The sequence below is a fragment of the Sceloporus occidentalis genome, unplaced genomic scaffold (assembly GCF_023333645.1).
Source record: "Sceloporus occidentalis isolate IW3139 unplaced genomic scaffold, rSceOcc1.0.p SCAF_7, whole genome shotgun sequence".
In the NCBI taxonomy this organism is placed as follows: domain Eukaryota; kingdom Metazoa; phylum Chordata; class Lepidosauria; order Squamata; family Phrynosomatidae; genus Sceloporus; species Sceloporus occidentalis.
In genome coordinates, this window is record NW_028316987.1 from 66,829,017 (window position 1) to 66,852,835 (window position 23,819).

The 23,819-nt window shown below is 38.5% G+C and overlaps 1 protein-coding gene across 4 annotated transcripts in view; it reads left to right on the plus strand.

Moving 5' to 3' along the window:
- SLC25A13 (solute carrier family 25 member 13) overlaps nucleotides 1-23,819 on the plus strand; it is a 144,147-nt gene that overhangs the window by 41,076 nt on the left and 79,252 nt on the right. For all 4 annotated transcript variants that reach the window (XM_089533193.1, XM_089533194.1, XM_089533195.1 and 1 more), the window contains 2 exons: nucleotides 3,015-3,157; nucleotides 16,777-16,892. In XM_089533193.1, the coding sequence (XP_089389319.1) occupies nucleotides 3,015-3,157; nucleotides 16,777-16,892 (259 nt within the window). The remainder of the gene's footprint in view (nucleotides 1-3,014; nucleotides 3,158-16,776; nucleotides 16,893-23,819) is intronic.

Sequence of the window (23,819 nt, forward strand, 5' to 3'; positions counted from 1 at the left end):
AGAAATGTACTAATCTTCCTTACAAAGGTATAATACATAACTGCAGTCAGATCCCCAAATACGTAATTCTAAGTGACATGAATATGATATTAATGTTTGGGATTTGTATTTCTATTCTGGCTTTTTACTCTGATAAAGAAGCATATGTTTAAAAGAAATTACTTCTGTATGGTTTAAATCTAACTAGGGAAAGAAAAGAATATGTTTAACTGTCTAAGTCAGCCAAGGCATATGAGATACAAGAGTACTTGTCAAGCAGAACTATTGCTTTATGAATTAGGAACTGGCAGCAGTCTTCACCTTGCAAGAGTTACTACAACAGTCTTTGAAGCCTGTTGCAAAACTGTCCTAAATACCTAACATATTTGGTGCCTGGTATGGATAACATTCTGTGGAGAACTGTAGCTGATGTTTATCAGGCCATCCCAAAAGAAGAAACATACCAGAGTAATTAGTAATTTTGTTTTCCTGCTGAGAACATGCTGCTTTCTCTGATACAGATCTTTCTTTTCTTGACACATGTCAATGTATATATTTTTAGAATTTGTTAACAAATGTAGTTTAATGTGCCTTCTAATACCACCCAAGAAGTACATAATGTTTCCATGCATTTTCAAAGTACCAGTAGGTATTTTACATTTTGTCCTCTTACTGGTGTCTTACTGAGATTGGTTGATGAAGATGTGTGACTTAGAAATTGTGATGGTAAGGGGTGGGTTGTCTGCTTTAATGACATTTAAAATGAAAAGGCTGGGATCTAATGACCTTAGATGTGTCAAAAGGCTTGGACTTAGGTAGAAGTTCAAAAAAGTTTTACTTTTTGATTGAATATCACAGCCTTCTACTGAGACGCCTCTCAGTTTGAAAGAGGATTGCTTTGTGACATGAGAGTGTTTACTTTCAGAGAACTTCACTGGATCCCAACCTGTCTACCTTTACTTGAATGCACTTGGGTTTGGGTGGAGTTCCTTAATCAGACATTCAAAATAAATAAACGATCCTTTAGAACAGTGTTTCCCAAACTTTGGCCTTCCAGGTGTTATGGCTGTTCAGTCCTAGAATCTAAGACCATTGGCCAAGATGGCTGAGGTTTTGGGGACCTAAAGTCAAAAACACTTGGAACACTAGAATTTGGAATCTCTGTTTTAGAACACACAAGGTCTCAGATCTCTTCTTTACACTCTTACCCATGCATTTGCAGAGTACAGATTTCTGCAGTTAATACCAAGCAATTGATGAACGTTATGGGAGACACTGCATTGAAAAAGCTGCAACACATTTTGCCAGAATTTGGGAAAGTTCATTGTTTAACTGGACCTTCTCAAAACTTCCAGACCACTGCTTTGCCAATGTACTGGACATCCTGGCTAGAGGATTCTAAGTGTTGTAGTTACAAAAAAAAAAAAAAAAAAGGTGCTTTTCAGGACTATAGTTGCCAACTAGCTTATCCACTTGCCACAATAAATTGTTAGTTGAAATTAAATTACTAAAAGCCGAAATGCTGACCTAGCATTTAGTGCTATGTCATTTACATGCTAGCATGGTGAGCTTTCAGGATTCTTAATCACTGACAGGGCTAAAATCCATGAAGGACCATAATGGCAACTTGAAATCCCAAATAGTGCCTACCTTTATTCTGAAATAATGCTGTTCATAAAAACACAGAAGGCATACATGATCCCTTTCTTCCCTGTCCCGGTATTTTTCTTTTTGTGTAATTATGGTCTATAGACCTAACCAGCTACTCAGGGGAAAAAATTGAAATGCCAAATGCATTGTGTGATTCCCTGCCCCCCTTCCTCTGTAATACTATATGATTTCTTGGGTTTAGGCCAGTATAGCATATTGAGGGCATTTTTATTACTGCTCTTCATATTGCTTTCTTCCCTTTCTGGAGTAATTTTAGTTTTCAAATAAAATTTGTTTTACTTCTGCTTTCACTTCTGTTTCTTTTTTACTTTTACTCCCAAGAGGTAGATATTTGGGAGTAAAAAGAAGAGAGAATTTGAAAAATGTTGTCAGAGCCATGTGACATTAATGTTTTGCACATGGCGGTTTTGTATGAATTAGTGGACACAGCCATGCATTTATTAAGTTAATATTAGAGAAAAAATATATTTCAACATGTTTTCACTGTCATTTCCTTGAAGAATTATATTGCTCATGGATCAAAGATCTGAAAAATGCACTCGGCCCTTTAAATCCATGAATTCTGCATCCATGGAGTCAACTATCCACAGCTTGAAAATATCTTCCAAAACTCCAAAAAGCAAACCTCGATTTTGTCATTTTATATAAGGGATTTTACTTTGCCATTTTACTATGCCGTTTTATATAATGGGACTTGAGCATCCACAGATTTTGGAATCCAAGGAGGGTCATGGAACAAAACCCCAGTGGATACCGAGGGTCCATAATGTGGTTTGGAGGATCAGGAAGAAGTGATTGACAAAGTATACTCTCCTTTCGCTCTTCTTTTTAATGTTAATGATAGTTTATTGTAACAAAGTATGGTTAATATATGTCTTTAAAAATATGATTATTGCAGCCTTATTTTTAGAAATTGTTTACTGTATTGGTCTATGATTGTACTATATTATGAATGTAACTGTTGTGTATGTTTTGAATCCAGTAACAGCAGAAAAGGTACAGAAATAAACCTGACTTGACATGATTCCAATAAGAATAACAAGTTCACTTGACACTATAATTTCTCAATCATTGCTGGATGGCATTTTCAAATCATATGTTAATACATTGTGTGTCATGACAATTTATCATTACCACTAAACCAGGATAACAATATGGAAGATACATAGTCCTCCAAACAATGGTATATAGGGCAGCACTGTGCTGAGCATATATAGTTTTATTTCTGTGATAGGAGCCATATGTTTGGTCATATATATGCAAACATTGCTCATAATTTTATACATGATCAATAAAAGTGATGTTTTCTATGATATCTTGTAATTTACGAACCAAATTTCTCTTTTCTTTGCCTTTTTAAACAGTATGCAAGTGTTGAGAAAAATGGTGAATTTTACATGTCCCCCAATGACTTTGTCACACGGTTTCTGAAGATACTAGGAGATGGAGTACCCAATCCCAACACTGTCCAGTTGCTGGGAGGTGTGGTGGATCAGACTAAAGATGGGTATGTAATGTGGCATTTACTTAAAATGCTTGTGTCGTAATGGTGGTAAAAGATTCACAAAATCAGTTGAATCTTGCTTTTCTTACAAAGTATGTGAAAAAGATAATCCATAATCAGGTTCTTCCTTTAGCAGGAATTGGTTCTTCATAATTTTGGAGTAATGTGAATGGAATAGAATACAGTCTTTAAAATGCATTCCATAAGACAATGTACAAAATATATAAAGGATGCATCGACTTGGTTGCTGTGTGTGAACAGAATTTTGTAGCAGACAGGTGTAGACTAGGCAGATGTGATTGATTTGATTCAGCAAAGCTTGTTTTAAAAACTGTTATGACTTTAATCCACAAAAATTATGTGCAGATAAAATAGTGAGCCTTTTAAGTGCCGTAAATCTGTTATTTATTTACTATAACCTAAATCAGAATATATCTTTTAAAAAATCTTTTTCATTCATTCTGTTTTTATCCCACCTTTCCACAAAACTTTAGTGGTCAAAGTGACTAACAAGCATAATAAAAAAGAAATTAAATAATAAAACAATTAAAATTGTCAAAATAATCTAAACCACTGGAATGATCACAATAATCTTTTTAAAGACCAAGTCACATTAAAAAAAACACCAAGTCACATATAAACAGTTATGTGTTCAACAAAACAAGAAAAAACACAGATGGAAAACAGATTTTCTGGTTTATTGTTATTAGGAATAAAATACTGCCAGCCAACCCTGATGCCACAAAATAAAATCTTGGAAATTTCAATGAAAAGAAAAATTAAGAACTAAACCCAAAACCCAAGAAAATTTACAGAATAATCTGTAACTCTGTGCTGTCTAACTATTTCTGTTTTGAACAAAATGAGATGCAAGTGGCTTAATATAAATCAGAAACCTTTATTTTTTATTACTGTTATTCAAGTATTACAGGAGCCTGTGGAAGGCTATGATTTGTGCTGAAATTTGCTAGGATTTGGGATGTATGTTCTGTACAGAAAATGTGCTCTCTGATGAATGTCTCTTCCCTGTCCATCAGCTTATGTGATTATTCCTTGCATGTATTTTTGGTTATTCCATGGTATACACAAAATAACCTCTTTGTTTGCAAACTGCAAAAGAATACAGTATTTTAATGGAGATTTATCTGTGAACAAGCCTTTGACTGTTGCTATCTCTCTTGCTCTTCACTAAAACATGGGAATATAAACAGAACCATATTAGATAAGGTTCCTTTCACACAATGGCTGACCACTTGGGAAGTCTATAAGGAGAACATAGGTACACCACTAGCCTCCTGTTTATGCATCCCACCAACTGATATACCAAGGCATACTATTTCTGTAATGGATATCTTGAGTAGGAACCATTAAAGCTGTTCAAGATTGCAATTAATACTACAGCAGAATCCCACAGTAACTTTGAGCATGTACATACAGGCCAAAATAAAGCTGCTTCAGGGCCCTTTGGAGGTATGCTGTTTAAATGATGCATGCGTCCTAAGAGTCCGGAAGCTGTGTCAAAGCCATGCTCCAGTCCTTAGGACTGGAGCATGGCTTTGACACGGCTTCCGGACTCTTAGGACGCATGCATCATTTAAACGGCATACCTCCAAAGGGACCTGAAGTAGCTTTATTTTAGCCTGTCTTTACGGTGCCTTAGTTGTATGATGAAGTACTTTTTCTGTGAATGTGCTTTTCCAATGTATCACTCAACACACCAATGCCCTGTACTGGTGGTGCATCACATGTACAACTGTGTGTCTGATGAAAGTGGCAGTCATCCAATGGAATGGCATCTGGGAAGGACATGGGAGGTCATATTTGTGTGACAGTGCACATGCATGGTATTTGTATATTTGTGCAGTGTATTTGTGCAACAGTGCACATGCATGATGGGGAGGCGATTAAAAAAATGATACAACACAGCTTGATGCTGCACCATGCGGACTGGGCTTGAATGTTTGGCCTGCCTTGGGAGCGGGCCGTACAGACAGCTGGATTTTGATCCGCTTTTGGAAGATGCAGGATCGAGCCTGTCTGCTCTGGCTTCTGGTCAGTCTTACCAACTCAGATCCCATTGGTTTATAAATTGGGACTCTTTGCTTCCACCTGTGTCATTTTACACTTGCATACATTCATGTTCTTTTATCATTATAAGGCTCATTCCTCCTTGAAAATAATCCTCTTGGAACACTCTGTGATCCTAAATAATGTGGAGTCCTCAGTAAGCCTGTATACATACCTCTACCTCTAGTTCATTTAGGAAGAAATTAAGGTGCAACAATTCCAGTCCAGATCTCTGTAGGGTAACTGCGGTCCCACTCCTCCATTGTGAGAACTGACCATTTATTTGTATGTCCTTACAAACTGTTGTTTACCTGCTTTTGTTCTGTAAGAGGGCTTTTTCTGTCCTTCCATGACTACTACATTTGCTCAGTCAGGAGTCTTCAATGAAGGATCTTCTCAGAGACTTTTTGGAAGTTCAAATAAACAGTGGCCCAAATTCTGTTGTTAGTGTCAATGACAGTAGACTCACTGAATGACTGAAACTTGCATAAGTGTTCTCGTTCCAAGTTGTCATTGATTCATAGGGTATATGCTGGTTGAGACTAACAACATAGGCCTGTACCTACCAGATCGTTCCAGTCTCAACATAGAATGCAGCTGGACCACTGAATGACACTGGAATTAAAGACATACTAAAGTGTGATAAGGTGATTGCAAAGACACCAAATTAATTAGGAAACTTGGTGGCATACTGGTTAAATACCAGTACTGCAGCCATTCACAGCCACAAGATTGTGAGTTTGATCCCAGGCAGGGCTCCAGGGCCCACTCAGCCTTGCATTCTTCCACAGGTTGCTAAAATGAGTAACCATCTTGTTGGGGGCAATTGATTTACACATTGTAAACCGCTTAGGGAGTGCTTAAGTACCCTGATAAGCGGTATAGAAATGTACTTGCTATTGCTATTAATTTTTTCACCTGTCTTCACTGTATAAGATAAAGGGTAGATACCCATCCCTGAACTGATATTTTCAAAATAAGAAAACAGAGAGCTGAGACAAATAGTGGTAACAAGACAGACAGATACACGCCTTATTGACAAATAAATACGAAACAAATTGTTGGGTTCAGATGATAGCCATTCAAGAGTTATTTTTTTAAAAAGTGTGATTTTTTTTTAAAGCTAAAATATGTTACATGCTCCTGAGATCAGTCTCTGTACCAGAAAACAGGATAAGGTCTCACACAACAACAATTTTAGAAAATATCCAAGACACCAAAATCAAAAAACAAACAAAAAGAACAAAACATTCTGGTTTAACTAAACATCTATTCCAGATAAATCAATGAAAAATGTTCTTTAAAATGCCCAAGCATTTAGAAAGAGCATACCTTATTGAAAAATAGCCAACCTGCCTTCTGCAAAAATTAAGTCCTATCTCACTCACCTTTTACAGTTCTTTGGAAATGTCAATAGATATGTGGGCAGGAGTGATCTGGTAGATATAGGCTTAAATCTGATGTTGTTAATCCAACTAGAATATCCCCAGAGTCCAAATGCACAGTTCAGAAGTCTCAATTCAGATTATTGGGTACTTAATAGAGCTCAATATTTCTGTGACTTTAACAGTTTCTTCAGTTTGATCTGTTGTTCAGCTCTCCATGGGAAAAGAACAGTATTTCTGTTTTCACGTTAGGTGGAAGCACTGTAAAGCATTTACATGTTGATTTCCAAAGGGGCAGGTGGGAGTTCTGAGACTTCAGGAGGGCAATTTAGGATGCCTTTCACCCTCCCACAGATGAGCTGCAAAGATTTTTTTTCTTGCAAATTGCATTCTTAACAATCCAACCAGCTTTCTGTTACAATCCATACCTCTTTTTTTCTATAATTAAATTCTGTCCAATAAAATATGCAATTTCTGCCAATCATAGCTTGGATGCCAGTAACTAACTCAAAATGCTATATAGCTTTTATTTTTAGAAAGTGTAAACAATTCAAAATAATGCTTTGAAATGCCAGCTTTTCCCATTATTATTGATTTATCTCTAATCTAGCAGTTTTGAAAATAGGTTGTTTGTCTAAGACTGAAACATTAAATAATAGGCATAGCTTACCCTATGTCCCATTATGCTATTATGGGTAAATTGCTGATTTTAGTAAACTATTGTGGCTTTTTTATTTATTATACAATGATGAGGATAATGATTAGTATTGCTAAACATACAGAAAAATGAATATGTTTGTGTGTGGGGGGAGGGGGGCAAAATGAATTTTCAGAGATGTATGCCTTGGATATTTTGTTATACATTAGAAGTTAATAGTGGTTAAGCAATTAAGGCAGAATTCCTATACCCACTTAATTGAACTCAGTGGGACGTACTATTGAGTAAATGTGTATTGGAGGGATGAGGGCATGTTACCCTCCAGATGTTCTTACACTGTTTTACCATTGGTTAGGGATGATGGGATTTCCAGTCCAACATCTAGTGCAGGGGTGGGCAAAGTGCTGCCCATGGGCTGCATGTGGACCTTGGGTATCCTGAAGTGCAGCCCTTGAAGCCACCCAGAAGCCCCTCAAAGCCCCCCAGTCTATGCTTATAAAAATTTGGGCTGCCCAAAATGTGCCCAAAACATAGCAATTTCCTTCTCTTGACCTACCAAAACAAACAAACAAAACCCTCAAACCTCCCCAAAACACAATGGAAATCTAAAATATCAGTAAAAATGGTGACCAGAAATGACATCATGTTACTTCAGGTGTGCAGAAACACTTTGGTGCAGCTTGCTGGGCAGGCACAGGGTGGAAAAAATCCCCCTACCTCCTACACAGTTGGTCTTCTCTGATCTAGAGACTTGCAGCATCCTCCTCCCATATATCCTGAAGACTAAAAGCCTATATTATGGTAATACTTTTATTAGGCCAAACCAAAAGGCAGAAAAATCTTTGTGCAAGTCTTCAAAATCAAAATTTCTTCATCAGGCAAAGATGTGTTTGAAAAGGTTGCAGAGGAAGGGCGATAAAGAGTGGTGCTAAGAAAGGAAACGAAGGCCTGTTACAGACAGCCAAAATAAAGCTGCTTCGAGTCACTTAGGAGGTATGGTATTTCAGTGATACATGCGTCCTAAGAGTCCACAGGCCACACCAAAGCCACGCTCCAGTCCTAAGGACTGGAGTGCAGCTTTGGTGAAGCTTCCAGACTCTTAGGACTCATGCATCATTGAAATACCATACCTCCAAAGTGACTCGAAGCAGCTTTATTTTGGCTGTCTGTAACAGGCCCAAGAGCAGAAAATTTAGCGAGATATGGCTTGTCACGGTTACAAATGGCCCAGCTCACTTCCTTGGCATGCTATATGCTTAGAACAGAAGATTCATTGGAGGATTATTTGAGCTAAATTGTATCAGTGATTTTTTCAGATCCACTGAAATGTAGTGTTGCATATATTCATTGTTGTTTTTAACTGCTCTTGAGTCGATTTTGACCCAACTCACCCTGAAGATGAGACATCTCCAGGAATCCTGTCCTCCACTGCTCTGCATAGTTCCTGTAAACTCGTATGTGTGACCTCCTTAATAGAGTCCATCCTTCTAGCATGCAGCCTTCCTCTCTTTCCTCTTGCATATATATACAAGACTATTATTGAGGAGAAACAATGATGATCAAAGGTGATGCAGGAAGTTAATCTTAATACATTTATTTCCTGATACAGACTGAAACAAAATTTTGACCTTATCTTCTTCCACATTGATTTCTTCCCTTTCCAATGAAAATGTTCAATAAGTTGTCTGTACATGGCATTTAACCCCTTCCAGGTTGCATAAGATCAGTAATACTATATTGGCTAACTAGGATAACTAGATGTAATTGAAAACTTAGTCAGAGATGAAATCTTTGAGGATAACTTCAATGCAATTTGATAGCCTTTGATTTTCCAAATTTCAGGTATGTCTTCAGATGAACATCATCCATTAATATTTGGGACAGTATCTTTTGAATGAACTTGGATCATTTTTGTTTTTGCTTTTTTTATTCTTTAATACAGCTGCTTTTCAGTGACTAAATGAGACAGATTTTTAACTATGAGGATGATTGCTCAGTGTATCACAATGAATGCAGGGCAAGACGTTCAGGACACTGTGCCCTGTTGTTTTTGCTGTTGTTTTTAATAAAGTCATTTCTCCCTGCCTTTCCTCAACTAATCTTGCATTTTTGTCATTTGAGGAGTACTGTTGTGATTATGCTAACAAATTACTAGAACTTACTATTTGCCATATAGACATGTTGTTGTCAACAGTTTCTGAACATTGCAATTCGTAGATGTCCAGAACCATTATAGATGTTCAAATGTCCTCACTGTATTTGAAGTTTCTTGTATACTGTTTTCTAGGCTCCTCTGTGTTGTTCTGTCTAAAAAGTATTAAACCAGAAGTAGGAGTTGAAGGCTTTCATGGCCAGCATCCATAGTTTTTTTGTGGGATTTTCAGGCGATGTGGCCATGTTCTAGAAGAGTTTCTTCCTGACATTTCGCCGGCATCTGTGGCTGGCACCTTTAGATGCTGGCGAAATGTCAGGAAGAAACTCTTCTAGAACCCAGAAAACACTACAGAAGTAGGAGGCTTCTCTGCCAATGTTTCGCCCACCAGTACTGGCTACAGTCTGCCCAGTTCAGGCTGGGTTTTATTGATCGTTGTTACATAATATTCATGTGCTTAACTTGGAAGACACTGGTGTTTTATTAGGTCCAACTAAGTTTTGCTTCTTCTGTGTCCTTTTCTGTTTTGACTTGCTAGTTTGACTTTTGTGTCAAACTGAATATTGGCTGAATAAACACATCAAATCACAATGCACTGTTTTTGTGTAGACTGAATCAAGTAAGCTACATTTTACTGGAAGCAAATCCAGTGGGGTTCAAAATAAGAACTTTAAGACTATAGCCTCCAATGTTATAGAATCATCGAATCGTAGAATTGGAAGAGACCACAAGGGCCATCCAGTCCGACTCCATTCTGCCATGCAGGAAATCACAATCAAAGCATCCTCGACAGATGGCCATCCAGCCTCTGCTTAAAGACCTCCAAGGAAGGAGACTCCACTACACTACGAGGGAGTTTGTTCCACTGTCAAACAGCCCTTACTGTCAGGAAGTTCCTCCTAATGTTGAGGTGGAATCTCTTTTCCTGTAGCTTGCATCCATTGTTCAGGGTCCTAGTCTCTGGAACAGCAGTAAACAAGCTTTCTCCATCCTCAATATGACATCCCTTCAAATATTTAAACAGGGCTATCATATCACCTCTTAACCTTCTCTTCTCCAGGCTAAACATCCCCAGCTCCCTAAGACATTTATCATAGGGCATGGTTTCCAGACCCTTCACCATTTTAGTCGCCCTCCTTCGGACATGTTCCTTTGGACATATTATTGGGGGGGGGGGGTTTATTTTAAAAAATCATTATGTCACCTTCACTGTTATCATCATCTTGATGACCTTCATTTATATCCTGCATTTTTCCCAATCTTGGGACACCTGGCTCCTACAAAATGTAAAGCTAATACAGATAAAATATTCAGAACTAAAAACATACAAAAGTTATTACTCAAATACAGTTGAATTATCCATAAATATCCATGTTTTATCCATAAAACCAGTGGTACTCAAACTTTTATCTTTGGAACCCCCCTTTACATATACTTGTGGATGTTCTCCCCCCTCCCCCATATAGCATATGAATAAAATGTTTATTTAATATGCATATTTTCATTCTCACATTTAAGTATATTCATATTTTAACATTTTATAAGGAAATAACTGTTCAAATTAGAACTGTCTTGTTTAAGTAAATAAAAGTAAAGTAAGGGGCGAAACAGATGGCCCTGATGGAGCAGCTTGGAGCCGCCCCATTTAAAGCTGGATTGGGGCTGTGGAAAACAGACGCACGGCCCCGATCCAGCCAGCTGCCACCCCAAATATGAGCAAAAAAATGCTACCCCTTTGCCTCTGGAGCCAGCTTTTTCCAGCTTCAGGGTGTGTGGCGGCTAAATGCCATGCCTAGAAGCTGCCCAGCGTATAATTGCAGGCACGACTTCCGGGTAACTTGGGGGTGTGGTGCGTGTAAACGCCATGCCTGCAAGCTGGCTTCAAGCCATCTAAATTGGCTGGTCTGTTTCAGCCCTACATAAAGTCAATATTTAGCTCAACTTGTATAAATATTACACATTAAAAAGTTTTGGGGGGGGGGAAGAGGAGGGGGATCAAAGCTTCCAAGTCTTGTGAAAATTCTTGAGCAACTCTTGTGCCCCCCCCCCCCCCCCAAGTCCTACTCCACAGCTTAAGACCCATTGGTTAAAATCATTAAAAATAAATCAGTTGAAAAGACAACAGATAAAAGTCAATAAAATAATGCCCTTACAGTCCATTCTAATAGAAAAGTTGTGTTTTTTTCTGAGCAGTTTTTTTTTATTACCACCTTATTTCTAATACATCCTCAATTTTCTTGAATTTTATTGGGGTTTTGGGGTTTTTTGGGTAACTAACAATACACATTTGGAAATTCAAGGCTCAGTTTGTCAATACAACAAGAGATAAATAAATATCTGATCATGGTGTACTGCAACCTGAATTTCTGGAAGCAGTTTTTCCATCAGGTTATTCACCACTCCCATTTTTTTAAAAAATGTAAATCCGTATTTTAGGATATGGAGTTAAGAGGAAATTATGAACTGATTCTCAATATCATTCATCTCTTGATTTTTTCCCTTCTTCTTTGATGTAATTGTAGTGGTAGTTGATAGTTTTTGTGTTACAGGTGCAGTTAATCCATTTTGGCTGAGATCCTGCATTGACCAGGCAGGATGTAAGGTTCTTCCCATCCAGTTCCATATTCTCTCCTCCACCCTTGCAGCTGTCAAATCCCTGGGGGGGGGGGTCTTGCCATTGCTGCACCTGCAATAACTGTTGCTTACAATAGGGAGGAGAGTGGAAAGGGAGGCAATTCAAACAGTGGAGAAGCTGCTGGTCTTGGCTTGAAGGGATAAAGAAATGAGGATTCTCTTACAGATGGAATTCACCATCATTTTTTTGTCCCCTGGGAGACCAGAACAGCTGCAACTTCCTGGTCAAAACTGCTTTTCTATGCTTTCCCCTCCTCATTGATAAAGAGCAGCAGCAGCCCTTCCTGGGGCTTGACTCCTGTGGTGCACAGGATTTTAGAATGGAGCAGAGATGGCTGTGTCTCATGCAAAATGAGACATAGGTGCACATAAGTCACTAATAGGATCCTGCCCAATGTGTTTTATTTTGTATCTTAAAGGAAGCTCTCTAAACTGCTGAACCCTAAAGCAGGTATAGAAGTTTGAATAGCTCCTTTAGAATCTGGAATTTAAAAAAAACAGAGCAAATTTAACAAACAATTAATATGGAAAATACCAACCAGTGGCATCACGCAGGGTGTACACACCACACCAGGTGACACCATAATAAGAGGGGGGGTGACACCTGTGCAACCCAAACAACTGCCTTTGGGCAGAAACAGGCTTTGGCAATCGCCTGTGTCCTTTAAAATGCTGATGAGATGGTATAAGTGGGATGAGGCACAGAGGGAGGAGAAAGGAAAAGCTCTAGGTTTTCTTAAAATTTTAAGTTTTAAATTTTTTAAATTAAAATTTTTAAAAATGCATTATTTTAAAATTTTCTTTAACAATTTCCATTGCCATTGTCTGAAGCTGAGAGAGTGACTTGCCCAAGTTCACCCAGTGGGTTTTTATGCTCAAGGGGGAATTGAAACTGGATCTCCAGAGTCATAGTCCAGTGCTCAAACCACTATAGCACACTGGTGGTTCTAAACTTCCTTGCCAAGGCCCTATCCAAAGTGTTTCCTTTCCCCTTTCTGCACTAGCAGATTAGAAAGCTGCCAGTAGCTCATCCAGCTAGCTCATCCTGTTTAGTCTTCCTGCACAAAACCTTGATTTCTTCATTTTGGTACTATACTGTCAGTGTTGTGTCACTTGTGTTCAGACAAGTGGCTGCAGGATGTGGGTAGATCTTTTCTTTCACATTGGACGTTTTGTAAACTTCAGGTTCTTTCCATCCTAAATAGGAAGAAATTTCCAGGTTTTGTAAAATTCTTCCAAAATGATAGGAAACACTTTTATTTTCCAGCTGTTGCTGCTAACCACCTTCAAGTCAATCCCAACTAATGGCATGAGACACCTCCAAGACACTCTTCTTAGGTCTTGCAAATTCATACCTGTGACCACCTTAATATAGTCCAACTATATAGCGTGACCTGTGACCACATCCGTCCACCTTAATATAGTCCAACCATCTTAATATAGTCCATCTAACATGCAACCTTCCTCTCTTTCTCCATCTCCCCACCTCCACATTATTGTTTTTTGCAAAGAGATGTGCCTTCTCATGATGTTTCCAAGCTGTGACAGCCTCAATTTAATCATCTTGGCTTCCAGGGAGATTTTAGGCTTGATCTGTTTTAGGACCCATTTGTTTGTTTTTCCAGCCGCATCAGCCAAATTCATTAAGTACAGCCATTCTAGGCACAGAGTAGACCATGTTGTAGTAGCTGCTTGCCATAAAGTCCTCAACAAGGAGCTTCTTGGAGAGGGAGAAAGGACTTGTAAATTTTAATGTAGTGCCAGTGAATTTGACTACACAGACATGCAAACCTAGACTTTTCAAAACAATCAAAATCCTAAGAGTGGGTGCACATATCTAATTCTCACATTCTTTCCATTATGGATAGGAAAAATATGTGAATTTTAGTAAATTCTTATGAAAAATGACCTGATTTTTTTTTTAAATTGCCTATCCCTGCTGGGATGCTTTTTTGAAAGTTTTCCTAATTGTGGTTTAAGAAGAGGTGGAAATGTTGGCAGTAATAGGAATGTGAAGATGGGCAGGAGAAAGGCAGAGATATTGTAAGTGTTTGAGCCAGTGTTGAGCTGGATGGTAAGCTTGTCATGATGTCTGTTCTGTGGATAAACTGAGCTGACAGTGCAGCTGAAGATCACTTTTAACACCATTTAATTTTTTGTTCTGTTTGATTCATCTTTCTGACCTCAGTCTCTTTTGTACAAACTAATGGTTCATTCTGTTAAAAAATAAAATAAACGTGTGCATGTGTGTGGAGTATTATTGAAGGAAAAAAAGCCCTCTGACTTACAGGGGATCTTTCTGCTTGGTTTATAATTCATCCATCTCTTCCCCATTTTGCATCGTTAAAATGCAGGGTTATTAGGATTTTCTCAGCCGGGCTTTTACATTAGACAAGCCCTTGCTTATGTCGGCGAAATTATTCTTAAGTAGTATATTGAGGTTCATGTTAATATGTGCTGTTTAATGAAACCTAATGATATTCAATGAAGGGTTGTGCTAAGCCAGAGAGAAAACCTGTTACCTAGGCAACTACACTTGTTCAGTATAAAGCTTGGAACATATGGCTATGCAGCATGCATTATTTCAGCATCTTTAACCATTAGGAACCACATGTGTAATTGACTGTGAAAAATTACTGCTCAGTTACTGTATTGTGTGGTCATAATAGAAGTAAATGAGTACGTCATTGTTGTTGGAGTAGATCTGTTGGGAATCACTTGCAGGCCAGTCTATTTCAGGAGCAAAAATACAATAAGAAGAAAATAGCTGGTTTAATTAACATGTAAAAATTGGGTTAATTTGAATTCAGCTGGCACAGCAGATATTCATGTTTCTTCTGCAGCAGCCAAATTTGATCTGTACCATTTGTATGTTTTTTGCCTATTTCCATATATATATATATATAAAAGTGTTGGTACTATTTGGTCAAAAAGAGTAGCTGTGTTAGTTTGTTGTAGGAAACAAGAACAAGGAGATGTGTGGCACCTTTTAAAGATCTCACAAATTTTATTGTGACATGAGCTTTGTAAGATAAAGCCTACTTCATCAGATCACTTCACCAGTCTGATAAAACCAGCTGAAGCTCAGGTACAATAATTTCCCCCCAGCATTTCTATGTGAAGATCCCATAAAAAACATCATAAATGTAAGTATGTTTATATGTATGTGCATAGGAATTATATTGGAGCCTGCACTCATATTAAACAAATAATAGTAAAATAGCAAAAAGATACGTATATATAAGTGCAGCATTTGGGGGAAAAATTTTTGGACAATTGTTCCCAGAATTCCCCAGCCAAGGAAAACCTCTCTCATGATTCCCTACTAAACCCCTGCAAGCTGGGCAGCCAGAGAAGAGAAAGAGGAAAGATCCCTTGTTTCCCCTTAATGCCAGTATAACTTTGGGAAGTAGGAGGTCAGGATTCAAACAATCTGCAGGCACTCAGGGTCTGCATTGACCGGCTATCCAGTGGTTATGGCCAATGTTGACATTATCTTATCCTCAAACGGGGTTCCCTCCTGGATCTACTTACCACTGGGCCAGCCCAGATCTTGCTGGTGTCAAGACCAGGATCTGGGATACTACTTGTGCATCTCTCATACCAACTTAATCAACCCCCCCCCCACTTCCTCTAGCATGACCCGGATCATGCATCAGCTTTTCAGAGGTAAAGAATAAACCCCAGCTGGCTCTTGTTAACCTGATTTTGATCCTTGTGATCTAGTTGGCAGTTGCATTGTGAAAACTGGAATACTGACTCAAAGCCCAGTGAAGTAATAAGGGCCTGTGTAGATTTAAGCCCTATAGCCAGGGTGGGAGCCATGTGGTCTTCCATGTGTTGCTAGACTGCAAATCCCATCAGCTGTAGTCAGCACAGCTAGTGGTAGGTCTTACTGGAAGTTGTTGTCTTATCAGCTTCTGGAGGACTGCCCTGCCCTGTGCCAATCAAAGGGGCATTATGTATATAACCTAATAAGATACGTATGAATTGCAGTTTGAGAAGCATCTTCTGTTGCTAAATTGGAATAAATGTTGAGGGATTTTATATGTGTACCATGAAGGAGGAGGAGGAGGCGGCCTTTCTATTTATTTACTTGAAAAATTAAAAAAAATTAAAAGTGGTACCCAGAAAGTTGTACCCAAGTGGTAGTGAAGGCAGCTAGCAGCAGTAAAAATCAAATACTGGGAAAAGTCAAAAATAAAATACATGAATCTATCAACACCACACCCTAGGGCAGGGCAGGGCAACTAGGGGGGCTACATTAGCCTTCCATAGACTTTGGAGGGCTGTGCCACCCCCTGCACGGCTGGCATACACAAAATATTAAAACATTTTGCCCTCAAAGGTCCTCTAGGGATCACAGGGCCATATTCAGCAACCTTCTTGAGCTCCTAGAGGGCATTTTCAGGCAGGCAAAAATATTTTTGAAAAAATTCACAAAATTTCATTCTGATGCCCTGAAGTGTCTAGAAGGGGCTCCAAATATAGTTGAAATGCACCCCATGTCCCTTACAGCTCATTTTTGCACATTTGGAGTGCTGCAGAGACCTAACCTACTGTGGTATCTCACAAGCAATGATAGTTATTCGCAATGCAGCTAAAAATTAAAATGTATGTATTTTTTATGAAGACCTGAATTGCCAATATTTCCAGCTCGCAATATATCATACGGTCTAATAATGTATCTAATATTTTATGGCTATTTTTTTTGTTTCTTCCTTAGATTGATATCCTTTCAAGAATTTGTAGCATTTGAATCTGTCCTCTGTGCTCCAGATGCGTTATTCATGGTGGCTTTCCAGCTTTTTGACAAAACTGGCAAAGGAGAAGTGACTTTTGGTAAGACCTTTATTCTAACCCTTTCCTCTTTCTCAAATGAGATATTTTATTGTACATGTCTCTATTTATTATAGAGAAAATACCACTTATAATCCTTGTGTATTAGATTGCCAGTTGTACTATATATGAATTTATTCCTGTTATTATTATTTTTGGTTGATAATGTGGGTTTTACTTTTATTTGAATTTGTGATACTTTAGGGAGATATTTTAAATAACTTCATTGTGTTTTGATATAATATCTGTGCTTCTGCATGTTAATCCCTACTGAGGTAGGCCCAGTCCTGCAGGTGGGATTGTCACTGGATTTAGCTGTGATTCAAAAAGTACTATAATCATCACTAAGTTGCAGATAAAGACAGTTCCTATCTGAGTATAAGGCTTTTATTGTGGTTCCTTTGAGAAGATGACATACAACTTCTGCACAACTGTGTACATTCTTTTTGAAGAGTCAAAACACTTTCGACACAGTCCCACCCAAATTAAGTGTTCTTAACATTACTGTCAGAGAGTTACATGTACTCTGCCTTCTCCACTGAAATCAATAGGCCTCCAAAGTGAGTTTTGACTGGTTTGTGCCCTGTGTGTTTGTAAGCACAGGGATACTTCTGTAAAAGGGGGGGGGGGGGGATACAGACGGGCAGAAAGGGGTGGTGAGACGCCACCCCTTTCTGCCCCGGATGGAGACTGCAGCAGACAAATGCTGCATCCTCTGCGAAGCCTTAAAAACCCACGCAGGGCACCTATGCTGTCCTCGCGCACAACAGTGACGTCCGCATGGTACGACGCTGTTTGGACGCTGTGCATACATCATCATGGCGGGCCCCATGTGGACGAGGTGAGCCATGATGGTGCCCGGATAGCACGGTAGGGCTCGGGAACGTGTGGACACTGTGCTCTCCCAAGCCCTAAAATCAGCCCCAGGCTATACCGGACCAAAGCTTCTAATGAAGAAGCTCCTTTTTGCAAAGTCTTTTTATATCTACCCAGCTTCCCTTGACATCCTGGTCTTCTGTCTAGCTGGAAGTGATTTTTAGTAGTCTCAGCATTCGCTGGATGGTGAAGAAGATCTGGAGGAACCAACTTTCAAAGTCAAATTGCAGTAGCATGTTTGTAGTAATCAATGCAATACAGCTTCTGGTGAGAAAGAATAGGCTTCTGCTCTAGCTAATCCTGCTGTAGCTTTATATGCCCTGCTTACAACAGGCAAAATGAACAGCAGCTGCCACCATAATCCCTTACTGAGTATGTGTGAATATTAAAACATAAAGAAAAAGGGGGAGCAGCCTGCCTCACCAGATACCCCAGCATGCTCAAACAAACAAACAAATATACCTGTATGCATGGCCAACAAGACAGAATCATAAGAAAATTGGAAGCTGATGAAAGAAAATCACTCCTGGGTATATTTTAGAAGGAGCCTTCAAGTGGTCTTGAAACGATTCAGAATGATTTTTGTTTATATATCTGCACATTGTTAGTTTTAAATAAAACACTTGCTAAAACATGTTGACTTGCTGTTCTGTTTTGTCATACAGGAACCTATCCTTATACTTTCCATGCTATTTCTGCCTCTGGTACCAAATTTTGTGTTATGAAGGTAATGCCCAGGGACACATCTCCTTTGTTTGCTGATGTATACCTGCTTATTTTCTGAAAAAATTAAAATAACCCTTACTATTGTAAGAGCAGTATTCTTTTTGAAATACCCCTACTTTTAAAGACTGCATTTTGTAGAGAAACAAACTTATTATTGCTGTTTGATTAAATATGTATGCCTGCACATGTTAAGACAAGCCCCTCTGAAACCATTTTTGTTGTTATTGTTTTGCAACTTGACAATACAGATGACTTTTGTGACCATAATTTGACCAGAAAGTATGCCTGGGCTTTTGGATTAGAGACATTTAAAAATCTTGTGAATGCTGTTCTACCCCAACCATGTAATTTTATTATTTTAATTGTGTAAACAATGCTAGAGCCAATTTTAGCAAAAGGCAATACAGAAATATTTTTTAAAAGTTAGGAAATGCAGTGTTTTGAAAGAAAAATAAAAACTTCAATGAAATCCAACCTACTTTCAGAACTTTTTCACAGCTGGTAATTTGTGCATTGTTCTTCCAGACAGAATAGAAACATGTGAGTAGGCAGGTGGCAATTTAGTCCTACGAATGTCAGACACTTGTCTAAATGGGTTTCTAAGAATAAGCTACTCTTGTGCCCATGTCTTGGATTCATGGAGGTGATGTTGTAAAACATGTTTAATCTCAAAAATACATATTTTGTGTGAAGAAATTTCTAAGCCCCTGTGGAAGTAAAACAAAATTAATTTAAACATTTTGTTTTGTACATAACAGATTTATTGGTGAAACTTACACACATTTTAAACATACACACTTATTGGTGAAACCTGTATTTCCCCAGACCTATTGATAAATTTTTGTGTTCATTTTCTCTCTCCCTTAAATTTGAAAAATAACACTTTTGTTTCTCTGCAACGTGCAGTCTTTAAAAGTAGGGGTATAACAAAGTAAGAAGTACTGGTTTGGATTTAATGTGAATGTTTTAGAGAATGTGTTTGTTTGTTTTTGTTTGGTTTGGTTTTTTTTGCAATTTGTTGCCAAGCTTGGAGGAAAAACTCCCCCCCCCCACTAATTAGTTGCTGTTATAGATCTGAGGCTAAATGTTACAATTAAAACATTTTTAAAGATCCTTGTTTTTTTGTTTCTCAAAAGTAATTAAAATTACTTTTAATTTTTGCATCAAGCCACTGTCCTGTAGAACTCACTCTTCTGCCATCTGCCTTATCATTCACAGCAGTGAATGTGATGCTGCAGAAGGCAGCATTTGAATCATGTAATCTTCTTTCTCCATTTTGAGACCATACCTTTGTAACCATCAAGGAATTTTAAAAACACAGAGTTACATCAAAAAAGAGTAAAGTGATCCCTTAAGATAGGATCCTTTCTTAAGATACTTTACATTGGATATTGAAACAGGAATTGCTTCATAGAATCATAGAGTTGGAAGAGACCTCAAGAGCCTTTACAAATACTGGGTGATCTCTAATTACAACTGATTCTTATTAAGTAATATACTTTAAGTATATTAAAAGGGATAGTATATATGTTATACTACATGCATAGACATTATCAGATGGTAATATATAATATATAATATAATATATAAAAGGGACAACATTTTGCTATTCCATTGTATACAATGGGACTTGAGCATCCATGGATTTTGGTATATTGGTCAGAAGCGAAATTAATGCAAACAGAATTATGCTCAGAATTCTGCATCATAGAATCCAATAATATATGGAGAGAGAAATCCCAGAGGTCCAAATGATGTTCAGAAAAAGAAGAGATATTAAGGGGGGTTATTCACATGGTGAAAATAATACAAGTATAATCTGAATTGAATCTTCATTGTTCACATTCATTTCTAATGCATCCGATTAAGTTTGGCTGCCAAAAAACCCCTTTTAATCCAAGATAATCAATCTAGAGCAGTGATGGCGAACCTATGGCACGCGTGCCAGAAGTGGCACTCAGAGCCCTCTCTGTGGGCACATGTGCCATCGCCCCAGCATAGAGTTTGCCACAGTTTGTTACTAGAAAGCCAGAGGGACATGGCACTTTGTAATAAATAAGTGGCTTTTGGGTTGCAGTTTGGGCACTTGGCCTCTAAAAGGTTCACCATCACTGATCTAGAGAATTTTCCTGAGTTTTTCCAAAAGATTTGCATCATCATCTGTGTGAATAACCAATGAGAATAGAACCAAGATGAACCAGGATAAAACTCTGCATGCCTTGAATGTGTTTCAAATACATTTGCATCATCAACTTTGTCTTTATTCAGGTGCTTGCACTTGTGAGCAACAGAACTCACAGAGATGTGGTTCTGTAGTGTGAACAACAAAACTGGAATGTATGAAATTACTCACATTGTCATGCTAAATAACAATAACAAAAACAAATGTCTGAATAACACCTAGGAACCACATTGCAAACATATAATGGTTAATGGAGCACACCAAGAAATAAAAAAAAAATAAATAAAATAAAATTTTTATTTATATACCGCCCTTCCACAGATCAGGGCGGTTTACAACATTTTAAAAACAATACATTAAAAACATCAATACCATTACAATAAAAAACAGAAAAACAGAAAAAAGCCCCGAGTTAGCCAATCCTCTTGCCAGTGAAGAGGAAGGAGGTCCATAGGACATCTTAATCGGGGAATGCAATACCAAAAAGGAAGGTCTTCAAATCCCTTTTAAATTGGGCCAGGGAGGTGGCCGAGCGGAGCTCTATGGGCAGCGTATTCCAGAGGGCCGGGGCGGCGATGGAAAATGTCTTCCTGGTAAATTCCAGAAGAAAATCAGCATGTGCTTTATAAACACATTTGACGGCATAGATCACAAAAGACTATGAGGTGCTCTTAATGAAATGGGAGTGCCACTACATTTGATAGTTCTGATGAGAAATCTGTACTTAGGACAAGGGGCTACTGTTAGAACAGAATATGAGGAAACAGAAGGGTTCCCAGTTGGAAAAGAGGTCAGGCAAGGATACATTTTACCTCTCTACAGGTGCCCTGGTTGTGCAGTGGTTAAACTGGTACTGCAGCCACAAGGTTGTGTGTTCAATCCCAGGGCTCCAAGATTGACTCAGCTTTCCATCCTTTCACAGGTCAGTAAAATGAGTGCCCAGCTTGTTGGAGGCAATTGGCTTATAGATAGTGAACAGATAAATGGTATAGAAATGTAAATGCAGTTGCAATTGCTACTTGTTCAACTTGTATGCAGAAAATATCATATAAAGAGCAGGTTTAGACTCAGAAGGAGGAGGAGTAAAGATAGGAGAAAGGAACATCACCTAAGCTATGTGAATAACACCATACTAGTAGTAGGAAACATCGTAGACTTGGAACTATTACTAAGGAATGCCAAAGAAAAAAGTGCAAAGACAGGCTTTCTGAAAGAAAACAAAAAACAATAAAGAAAACAAAAATAATGACCATGGAAAATCTACATAAATTTAATCTATATAATAAGGAAATCAAAATAGTTAAAGATTTGCCATATCTTGGCTCAAACACTGATCAGAATGGAGACTGCAGTCAAGAAATTAGAAGAACATTAGGAATGGGAAGGGCAGCCATGAAAGAACTAGACAGGACCCTAAAGTGCAAAGATATACAACAGAGCACTAAAGGTAGAATCGTCTAAGCCATAGTATTCCCCATCACCATGTATGTATGTAAGAGCTGGACAGTGAAGAAAGCAGATAAGAAAATCTACTCATTTGAGATGTGGTGCTTGAGAAGAGTGCTGAGAATACCATGGAAAGTCAACAAGACAAACAAATGGCTTCTTGAACAGAGCAAGCCTGAACTCGCCATGGAAGCCAAGATGACAAAACTGAGACTGTTGTATTTTGGCCACATCACACAAACATGCCACATTCCATCTCTGAGTATAGAAGGGAGAGAGCCTTGCCTGAAGCCCTAGAGAAATTGGAATCAATGCAGGCAATACCCAGGACAGAGAATTGGAAGGCATTTAGGGAAATATTGGTTCTTGCTCATGTGGCGGGGTGTGGGAGACTTCACAGGTGATTGCTGGAAGTGTCTCTTCTTCAGACATGGTGCTTTAGATCAGCGCTTCTCAGCCTGTTTAATACAGAGGAACCGGTAATTATTTTTTCTGATGTGGCTGGTAATGGCACTATACAGTCGCCCCTCCTAACTCGCAGATCTGAGATACGTGCCCTCAATTGCCTACGGAGGGGTGACCTCTGCTGTCTCCAATGGAGCGCGCACGGAGGCACACCCATTCAAACCTATGAGGCTTGAAATATGTGCGAGCCTCTGTTTGTGTGTGGGGGGTCCAGAACATTCCCCCGCAAAAAACAGAGGGCCAACTGTATTTCAGCCCCTTGGATACAATTGTTTCTTGCTTTCCTGGGAACTTGACAGGGACCAGCGGTGAATGTCTCAGAAATCAATGCCAGTCCAAAGACCACTTCTTTGAGGAGCACCGCTTTAGGTGACAATTAAGGAGTTTGGGACTTGGGAGTCTTCACTCTTCATGTGTTCAAACAACACACCTTATAAATGCCTGAATAGTGTTAAAATTGATCTCCTAAACAGAACAATGAACTGACTTTAAGGCACCTGCCTATGTTCCTATCAGACAGTATTTTACAAGGTTTTTACAATTGCTTCATGCCACTGAAACTCAACCACAAAGACACTGCAAAGTTGGATGATGCTCTTCTATTTTCTGTTAGGCTCTGCTGATCATTTGGCTATCTGTCCCTGTCACTTTCTCCTCACCCGTTTCCCCAACAAATTCCAGTAAACATGCAATGTGTTTATTTTTAAAAAATTAGTCCTAATTCTGTAGCACGCAGTGTGTTTATTGGTGTTTATTACTTTGATATATCCAAACCATTCTTGATGTCAGCAACACAAAGACTTTCTGTTTCTCCTTCCCACCTTCACAAGCATTCATGTCTAAAATAAAGGAGGTTTAGCTGTTGTTTAAATAGGTGATACAAAATGGGAGATAGTCATGTGCTTTGGCTTGCAAATGATAGTGGCTGCCTTGGCCTCTTGTACCACATTTTAGACTAAGCTGCTGCTCTTTGCCAGGAGTTAAAGATCTCAGCGGGAAGGTGGAAGGAAGTTTAGTTGGCTTTTAAATTTGAGACAGAGAATAAACCATTGCTTCTTACTCTTGAGTGTTGACAGGCACATAAAAGCTGATAATGTAAGTCCAGGGGTTTAAGAGGCTTAACAGTTTTTCCTTTTTTGTATTACTGTATTTTAATGCCTCATTAAAGAGGCAGAGTTCTTTGATTTCCTTTATTAGATGGTTTAATAAAGAAAAGTTTAGATGCTTGGGTCTAA